Source organism: Arachis hypogaea, chromosome 1 (assembly GCF_003086295.3).
Source record: "Arachis hypogaea cultivar Tifrunner chromosome 1, arahy.Tifrunner.gnm2.J5K5, whole genome shotgun sequence".
NCBI classification, from domain to species: domain Eukaryota; kingdom Viridiplantae; phylum Streptophyta; class Magnoliopsida; order Fabales; family Fabaceae; genus Arachis; species Arachis hypogaea.
In genome coordinates this window covers 99,075,394-99,085,107 of record NC_092036.1, presented here as the reverse complement: position 1 = coordinate 99,085,107, position 9,714 = coordinate 99,075,394, and the positions used below count along the sequence as shown (strand labels likewise).

At 34.1% G+C, this 9,714-nt stretch overlaps 2 protein-coding genes across 2 annotated transcripts; one reads left to right on the top strand and one right to left on the bottom strand.

Annotated features, from left to right (window-relative positions):
* Nucleotides 1-3,616: 3,616 nt before the first annotated feature.
* Nucleotides 3,617-6,101, top strand: LOC112701968 (uncharacterized). The gene is made up of 3 exons (XM_025752801.3): nt 3,617-5,096; nt 5,217-5,389; nt 5,677-6,101. The coding sequence occupies exons 1-3, from the start codon at nt 4,614-4,616 to the stop codon at nt 5,822-5,824; spliced, it is 804 nt and encodes a 267-aa protein (XP_025608586.1). The 5' UTR covers nt 3,617-4,613; the 3' UTR covers nt 5,825-6,101.
* Nucleotides 6,102-6,345: 244 nt separating this feature from the next.
* Nucleotides 6,346-9,714, bottom strand: LOC112701960 (equilibrative nucleotide transporter 8). The gene is made up of 2 exons (XM_029287715.2): nt 7,928-9,714; nt 6,346-7,425 (listed from the first exon to the last, which is right to left on the bottom strand). Exons 1-2 carry the CDS (start codon nt 8,421-8,423, stop codon nt 6,728-6,730), a joined length of 1,194 nt encoding a protein of 397 aa, XP_029143548.1. The 5' UTR covers nt 8,424-9,714; the 3' UTR covers nt 6,346-6,727.

Below are 9,714 nucleotides of genomic sequence, written 5' to 3'. Positions count from 1 at the left end.
CATTCTCTTTAGCTCATACAAAATTTACCTGTGCTTTTTTGAGATATTTGCATTATTGCTTCCGATCATATTAAATGATCAACTCACTGCTTTCTATTTCAAAGTACATGATGCATTTTAAATAATTAATTCAACTAATAGTCCACACATATCATGTCAAAAGAAACATTTTGACGTTTCACATAAAGTTAGAATGATTCTTGTTTAAAAAATGTAGCTTAAAAATTTGATTTGAGTCATATTAATATGGTGAATTCTATTTTAAAGATGCAACATTGTATATATATGTGAGCATTATTGGTGGAGAGACAGAGACGGAAATTGAGACTGAGAGACAAAGACTAAGAGACAATGATTGAAATAAATCTCAGTATTCTGTTTGGTGCAAAATGGGAGACAGGAAGTGAAACAAGAATGAAACTCTAATTTAATTTGCATAAAGGATAAAATTGGAATTAATTAATTGAAATGAAAGTATTTTAGGTATAAAATGTTATTAAAGTTTCAGTCTCCATATCTAAAGATTTCAGTTCCTGTTCCTATTTTTTGGAGATACTGAAATTTTAGAGATTTTAATACCAGATTCTGAACTAACAAATACGATACTAAGTCTCAATCTTTCAATTTCTATCTCAGTACCTCAAAACAAACACTATCTAAATGTACAGAAATGGTTCTGAGCCTCTGGTGTCTTCCGTGAGGGAGCGAGCTCTGTTGTAGTGGAGGCATGCATCATCTTTTATTTGTAGTTGAGCCGTGTTGTTGTCAACACAGTACGATGTGCATAGGCCCCTTAATGCTATTGGGTTGGGCTTCACTCTTTGCAATATCAGTGATGTATTCCTTTTAAAAGAAGTGGAACTAATTCGAACTAGATTAGAAGATTTGATTTTTTCTTAGTATTTATGTATGTGGACTTGCAATGAAGGAATTCTTTGTTAATAAAATTAGGTGGAGAAATAAAATCTTAAAGATGAAGGATTTTTACCAAAAAAGGATAAAAAAGAGTTTGTAGTAGTAAAAGCATATTTAGGTTAATTTCGTCATTTTTACTCTTTTAGAATATATTGAAGTGAATTACAATTTTAAGTTAAAATTGGAGAAAGGTAATTTTTTATTTTTATTTTATGAATTTTTTTTCAGTTACACAAGTATCGGACAAAAATATTTTTTTAGATTTATTTTTTTATAAAAAAATGTTAAATATACTCTTATATATAATTTTTTTATTTTATTATATGTGTAATACAATTGAATTTACATATACTTCAAGAAAAAAAATATCAATAATTTAGTTTTTGAATTAAGTTGGAATGGAACTATATACTTTTCGTCGTGGGAATGAGTCTTTTGATTTAATAATTTTTAAGATATTAATTTTATATGAAATAAAATGAGGCATTGATACTTGATAAAGATGAAATAATATATTTAGCAGTATCTTTTTTAAGATTTTTTTGGTTATGAAATTTATTTTAATTTTATTAAGAATTTGTTAATAACTTTGAAGCAAAATTCTAAATCTATCATAAAGATAACGTGTTTTAAAAAAAAGTTACGTGCATATGAAATATAAAAGGTAATTTATCTTAAGTTCTTAACATATGATTGGAATTCAAATAAAATTACACATATTTTTTATTAGAGTTTGATTACGTCTGTCCTATTTGATTTTTTGTAAATCGAATAAGTTAGGCTCAATTTGCACATATATACATAAATCGAATCATACAAATTCTATTTATGCTCAAAAGTTTGAATTTATGTAAAATGAATTAAGTCAATTTAATTTAGTAGCATGGAAGAGATAGTACTTCACTTTTGAAAATCTAAGATTTTGGTCATAAAAATTAAAATCGAATTGCCTCAATTTGATTTACTAAGATGAATCTACATTATAAATCAAACCACCCTAATTCAACTTAGTCTTTCATTGTTTATTTAAAATTCGACTTGGGAGCATCTAAGAGAAAAATAAAACTGAAAATTCTTTCACTAATTATAGAAATTTGAATCAATCCTTTAAATATTTAAAGGTATTAATCATATTAATAATTTAAAATATTAAAGTATTTAATAAATTTTAATTTTTTTATATAAAAATATTTTAAATACTATTTACATATATAAATTAATTTTAATATATAGTTAATTTTGAACATATCAATAATATATTAATATGATTGAAATAGTTATTATTTAAATTGAATTGATCTCGATTAATTTTTTTTAAGTTTTGAATTTTGATAAGAATCTTATTGTGTAATATATATATATATATATATATATATATATATATATATATATATATGTGTGTGTGTGTGTGTGTATGTGAGCATTTAACCAAAAAAAAAAAGTAGATCAATATTATAACAAAAATAAAATTTAATTTTCTAGAATAAAAAAGACAGAAAAATAAACTTATTTTTTATGTCATAAATATTATGACAAAAATAAACTTTTTAATTGAGTAAAAAATATAAAACTATTTTTTGCTTTATTTTTTTATATTGTTTAAAGAATTTAGTTATACATATATTAATATATGATATAATTTTTTTATATTTTTATTTAAAAGTGTTATATTTTATATAAATTGATTATTTTAAATAAAATATAATTAACAAGACACATGATTTATATGAAATAGTGATTCAAATAATCAATAGAAAAAAATATTATCTTAACATATAAAAAGTATGAGAATTTTTTTTAAAATTTTAAATCATCATAAAGCAAAACAAAAAAGTTTCAACTTGAGAACATTCTATTCTTAACAATCTTTTCTGCTTTAATTACAATCAGATGTCTGATTCCATTTTTCTTCAACCATCTCTTTCCCCTGGCAAGACATTTGATTTTGGGAAAAAAATCTTCTGGTCTCAAACAACACAACACGCCCCAAATACTTCAAATGAAACACCTATATCACTACTGAATTTTTCGGCACCACCATTATGAAATTTTTTACTACTTATAAGAACAAGAATACCATTAAAAATCAGTTGATTAATTTCAGTTGCCAAACTTCTCTATGCCCCAACAAAATCTCCGCCGACGCTATTTCTGCGGACTTCGTCACCCAATTCACCCGTCTTGAAGCCATTTTCAACGGCATTTTGGTCGTCATCCCCATTCGAAAAAGATGTGTCACAGTATTCATCTGCACTACTTCAATCTGATTCATCTTCGCCACCACTAAACATAAAGCTCAAGTCTATCTTAAAAAACACGGTAACTCAGTCACCTTCAAAATGTTTTATTGGCAATATTTGATGAACAATTAATTAATATGCATGTTGTTTTCGTTTTAATTACTGTGTTTATTAAAATTTTTACTCTAATATAGTGAAATGCTATGTACAATTCATTTTGTGTATAATTATTGTATTTTCTATCCCAAAATTTGAATTTGTTTGTTTGATATAATATATATGGTTAAAGAAATATTAACCTAATGTTGCTAAAAAAATATCGTTGTTTTCGAATAATAATTAACGTAGTATTAAACAAGAAGGATAATGTGATAATTTGAGATGATATAAAAGTAAGAGTTAAAATTCAAAAATTACACCAATTTACTGTTTTATATCTCTGAATTTGTAAAGAATTCACCAAGTTAGTCCTCCACTACATCTCCGGCTAAATTTATCTACCGCCGACAATCCCACACTGTCGTTTCACTTTTGGCACTAAAATGAAACCTCCCTAAAATGATGGCGTTTTACCAACCATCCCTTCGGCCGTATCTTCCTCCTTATGACCACCGCGTCGGCTCCTACTCCCCCTCCACTAACTCTCTCTGGCACACCGGCGGCTTCCTCATCAACCGCTACAGCCTCAAGAAGTTCCTCTCTCGCAACAAGAAGCTCTTCAGCCCCATTCAGCCACCCGACTGCATCTTCATCTTCGACACCGATTCCAAGTCCTCTGTCATCAACGAAGCTCACAATCTTCACATCCCCGTCGTCGCCATTGTCGACTCCTCCATGCCCCTCCATTCATTTTATCCTGATCCTGCCAATCCTTTCCGTCCAGTTTGTCTATTTGTTCTGCAACCCCGTCACCAAGACCCTCCTTCTTGAGAAAGAGAATGGCAAGCTAAAAGAACCGGCACCTCTCCAAATTCAAGCAGGTAAGGCTGCGAAGATGGACTTGCCAAACCTCAACATACCATCTATTTTTTCTATACAGTCTCTTAAAAATTGGAGCTCAGCAATTTTCTCGTTAGTAGCAGATAAATTGGCTGGAGATGTGGTGAGGAACTTAGTGCACTTTTTACAAACTTGGGACATAAATAGTATAATTGGTAAGTTAGAGATCAAATGAATACAATCCCTGAATTTAAGAGACTACTTTGAAATTTAACTCTTGAAAATAAAAATAAAAAATAAAGAAAACTCAAGAAAACCAAATTAACGGGTGTACCAAATACGAAGGTGACCGAGTCAGGTGAACCGAAGAGTGTGGTTCAAACTCGCGCCTTTTTTCATTCTGCTCCGAACAAAGCCGCGATTTTTAGGGCTCGAGAGAGAGAAAAAGACAACCAACTTTTCTTTCTTTCTTTCTTCGTTTCTTCCTTCCTTCCCTTGGTTCTTTCTTGTTCTTCTTTCATGACAAGCACAACAACTATGCTTCTTCGAAGCTCATCATCTTCGTCCACGCTCAATTCATGGCTTCCCCATTCCAATCACTCTTCTGCCGAACCCGAAATCATTCACCAGATTCCACGAATAACTCGATCCATCACGTTGTCCGCATCGTCCTCGCCCAAAGGAGTCGCATTGCCGCGTGTTCTCTCTGATTCTGATCTCTCCTCCTCCGTACACATGCCTTGGGTTCGTCCTCCTTCCAGAACGACGTCGTTGGGCCCCGCATTGTTTTCGTTCTCCGAGTTGACAGAAGGCGACGGTGCAGGTTGTGGTGGTGGTGGTGGTGGAGGAGGTGGTATTGGCATTGGTGGCGGTCGCGGTGGTTGGGGATTCTGGGATTCCAATTACGACAATGATCCAACTGACGAATATTACCGAGCCATGATCGCAGCTAATCCCGGGAATCCACTTTTTCTTAGCAACTACGCAAGGTACTTGAAAGAGGTACGTCAATGAAGTTCTTCCATTGATGTTTTTTTTTTTTTTCCCTTTTAAGTCTATGCTCAAAAGACTGAAACATGTTCAGTTACGATTGTGCATTGATCTAATTTGTGGTGATGGCAGGTTTGTGGAGATTATGTTAGAGCAGAAGAGTATTGTGCAAGAGCAATTTTGGCTGACCAGAATGATGGGAAGGTGTTATCCATGTATGCAGATTTGATATGGGAGAGCCACAAGGATGCTCCTCGTGCTGAGTGTTACTATGATCAAGCCGTTAAAGCTGCTCCAGATGATTGGTAAGAACCATTCACAATTTTATTCTTGGATTATAATTTTGTTTGAGATTCTTCTGGTATGTATCTTGATTTACTTTCTTCAAATAATCAAACCTTACATCATTTGATTGTAAAGTTCAAGAGTGCAAATTGCAATTAACTTAATTTCGAGAACACGCTGGTATGCTTTAGCCAGATTAGAAGATATTAGTTGGGATGGGGTAGGTCTAGATCAGAAATTCTGTTTGCTGTCAAATGTAATTGTAGAAACTATAATAAACTAATTATTGTTTAACTTGTTATTGTAGTTATGTTCTAGCATCCTATGCTCATTTTCTTTGGGATGCCACGGAAGCGGGTGAGCTAGGGGAAGAAGATTCCTCTCAAACTTCTCCTAGTTTCTTCCATGGAGGTATTCCACCAGCTCCCCCTTCTCCTCTAGCCACAGCTGCTTAAGCTTCATGTTCTGGTGCTGGCTTTCATACAAGTTTCTAACATTTGCTTATGTTACCTTTTACCTCGTAAAATTTTGGTCCATGAAAATAGTTGCCATTATTCAAATATAGATTCATGTATAGGAGAATGAAAGATGAGAGACAAGAGAGAGAAAGTTAGAAGAGAGGGATATCTCTTTTTCCCATTTGATTCGTGTGCATTCAGATCTCTCTTCTAGCAACCTTGTATGGTGGAAATATTGTAATAATGGTAGCAAAACATTTTTGGAGTTATATCATTCACACGTGCACCTATTGGCGGTCATTTATTTGTAGACAGAAATCAAAATCCGTAGGTATATAAAGATATGTTTGCAACTAGCCAAATACGAAGTGAAACTACCTTTTAATAACTGAATGGTTCACATCTTAATAATTCAAAAAACTTTGAGTACGGAGTAGTTTTTTAAAATCTAAAGCTACTTTAGGGACTAATGCTTATGAGATTTTCCTGTGAGAGATTAATCTTTTAACGACCAATAATTTCGGAGACTAAGATGCATTTTGCTCTAGTAAATAGCCAAACACAGATTTTAGTGTCATTTACTATCTGTGGATACTGGATACCATATATTACATATTACTTGCCTAGATATCTACTAATGGTCTCTACGGTTTCTCATATTCTGGAATGGTGAAGTTTGATGCTTGATGCTGCAGAGCTATTCCTTTATTGCCCAGTGTGCATTGCCCTAAGGTGTATTTGCAAGTTGAGATCTTGGAATAGAAGGGAGGAATGTGAACGGCTTGATGTGAAAAGTAGAGTCCATTTACTCATAGAGCTCCCTTCCCTCCCTTTCCTTCCAAGACACAACTCACAAACACACCTTTAGGATCATTTTATTACACAATGGAACTAAGACCTTTATAAGATCCAGAACCAGCCTAGGACTGAACCACCAACCAAACCAAATCCAAGGAACACTATCATCACAATAGCAGATAACTCTGATTCTGAGAAGGGCACTGACTTGGGTGTTTGAATCATAAGGACACTGGTGAGGTAACCATTAGTAACACCAAGCAGAAAGGTAAGAGCTATCATTGGCACTTCTGATTTCAGCCACTTTGGTCCATGAAGACAAAGGATAAAGAGTGGATAGAATAGTAACCTTATTATGGAGGCCCATATTGCCCTTGTGATAGATTGTATGACATAGAAGGCAGTTAATGACTTCCCAATAAGATCAGCAAGATTATAAACTGTTATCAGTAAAATAGGATACCAATCCATTAGAAGCTTGGATTCCAGATCTTCTGCAATGAATCCTGGGAAGATAGACAGAGTCACTACGTAGATTATGAGAATTGCGAAAGCTGGCCCCTTGATTTTCCCCGCAACTGCCCAAAATCTTGTCCCAGAGCATAAGGTGTTGTCGTGTTGAAGGCTCTGATAATACTCCTGCATGACTGGTAACTTGTACTGCAAATTGCTGAAGATTATGCAGCATAGTAGGAAAACAGTAGCAACCATAAAGTACAAGTGAGCACTTATTTGTAGTCCCTTTGGTGTTTGTGGAAGTGATGCTTTTGTTATTATCCTCAACACTGAAATTATAATACCTGTCCCCCAAGAAAAGACTCTGATTAGTTGTTTAAGCGTCAACTATGTAACTGGAATTTCCCTATATAGATATCATATTTGAGATTCATTTGTACCTTAGCTACAGCTTTAGTTGTTGCTCTGTCTATATATATATAAGAAAAATGGTTGAGTGTCCTTAGTTGTAGCATGGTTTTTTGTAGAAGGAAATGGTTACCTAGATATGAAGGAATATGCTAGGCAGTGTTATGCATGGACACACACAAACAATATGTTGTCGCATAACTAGGATACACATACACTGCACAATTAAAAACCAAGAAAACTAGACTCTGGAATCTACTAGTTTTTAATACCTTTAAATTCAAAAGCTTGTATATCCCTAAAAGAATAAAGTACGCACTATGGTTTTATTCAGAGTTGCTTTACTTCATTTATGCCTCATATTTATGTAGAATTTTTATAGACAAGAGGTTCTCTTAATCTCATTAGATCACTTAACATTCAGATATAGAAAAACACCTGATGATGCAGTTCCAGCGAAAACAGCTTGCATGTACTGTTTTGGGAGCTTGCCGGCCGATCCTATCAAGCTTCCACCCACCAAGCCATCTGCTAAACCACAAATCACCACTGCTGCAACGGTCAAACCATAGGCGCCGCTTGGTCTGTCCTCTAACTTGGTGCTGCTGGAGGCCCAGTCAATGACAGGAGGTACCATGAGAGACATAACAAACATTGAATACCCGACGTTCATTCGCAACCTCAATGTTGTTCTGCTCCAACCTCCCCAGCTCATCATCATGAGAAGTACTAGAACTGATGAAATCATGTAAGCCACTGAGAAAACCTTCTCTATGTGTTTGGTTGGATAGAGGTACGCAAAATAATCCACTGCAGTGATTAAAGCATTCCAAGGAAGCAAGTTGCCAGCACCAAGCAAGAAATGGATTATGTAAGCAACTCTGCATGTGTCTCTTCTCTCATCTTGATCAATTGAGACCTTGACTGCTTCCATTTTATTATATGTTTTGCGCTTTGCTAAAAACTCTAGCTTAAAAGTTCCCTGCAGAAGTTGTTAACATTGTCAAACAAGTGACTGATACAAGTAGCTTTACTTATATGCTAGTGCTAGTTTGGGTCTTTGGGGCTAGTTGACACTTGCATATTCAAATATATATATAGACGCACACACACAGTCTTACACATAAGTGATTGATGGGCTTGGAATCGATTTGCTTAATGTACGAAGAAGAAAAATTGTGCTGTGTGGGGACAGCAATGGATGGGTGATATTAGATATACCATTTGGTCATATACAGTAACAGTTCACACATGTGAATGCTGTCTTACAATCACTCACAAGTACTTGATTGATTAACACAAAATTGGAAGATAGATATCCATGATAATGATCCTTTCTGTATAAATAAGTCTTGTCTTGAACCCTATTAGTTTATCTGTATACAAGTCACAAAAAAGGGTCTTTAGAAACCAATTAAAAGGTAGAGTAAATCCATAATAATATTAAGCCACCAATCAGTGGCTGTGTTAGTGAGAGTAGTCAATGGAGTCATGGAGAGAAGCACAGACACAAATGGGCTTGTCAACATGACCTTTCAAACAAGAAAAGAGGCCCCCTTGGTCATTTTTACCGGTTTACCTTGGGAAAAACCAACCTTTTTTCGATTGAACTACTGACATCAAGGTTCTTGTTATATATATTTACATCCAATTAACCCTACCTGACCTAAATGAAGTCACATAAATGGTTAAGTGGTCTCTATATGAGGAATTTCTTTCAATTCCTATGACTTGAAGTTGAAACTTTCGGTTAAAAGACTAAAGCACGTATCACCTGGACTAATTTCACATTGTACCTCGATAGAATTTGATACTGTTTTCAGAGAATTTATACAGTAGTGGTTATCATGTACCTCGGCTTGACATATGTCATGTTGATTATCAGTTGCCGTTATTCTAGGCTTTTTTTTCCCTTCACATAATGGTAGGTTTTTAAGGTCCATATTCACCAATAAGCACTAGAAGCATAAAGTCTTTAAAGCACTACTGTCTGAAGACAGCAGTGTAAAGTAATTAAGAAAGGTTCATGGGATGAAGTGGCAAAGCTGAAATCACTAAAAACTAGCAGGCATAACATTTTTATGGAGCTTCTCTGTATGTCAGCTTGTCAAGTTGAGGAGACACACATAAGTTCCCCCAGTGACAGTGATTGCCATGAGGCTCAAACCTGCCAAAGTAATACATAGTGGATGGACAGAAATCATGGTTTTAAAAAGCAGTAACAT

Excerpts from the sequence above, each read along its gene's own strand:
- LOC112701968 (XM_025752801.3), top strand. The coding sequence starts at position 4,614 with ATGACAAGCACAACAACTATGCTTCTTCGAAGCTCATCATCTTCGTCC. Across the intron at positions 5,097-5,216 it reads ACGCAAGGTACTTGAAAGAG|GTTTGTGGAGATTATGTTAG; the intron begins GTACGTCAATGA and ends TGGTGATGGCAG. Across the intron at positions 5,390-5,676 it reads AAAGCTGCTCCAGATGATTG|TTATGTTCTAGCATCCTATG; the intron begins GTAAGAACCATT and ends TTGTTATTGTAG.
- LOC112701960 (XM_029287715.2), bottom strand. The coding sequence starts at position 8,423 with ATGGAAGCAGTCAAGGTCTCAATTGATCAAGATGAGAGAAGAGACACA. Across the intron at positions 7,426-7,927 it reads CGCTGGAACTGCATCATCAG|GTATTATAATTTCAGTGTTG; the intron begins GTGTTTTTCTAT and ends CTTGGGGGACAG.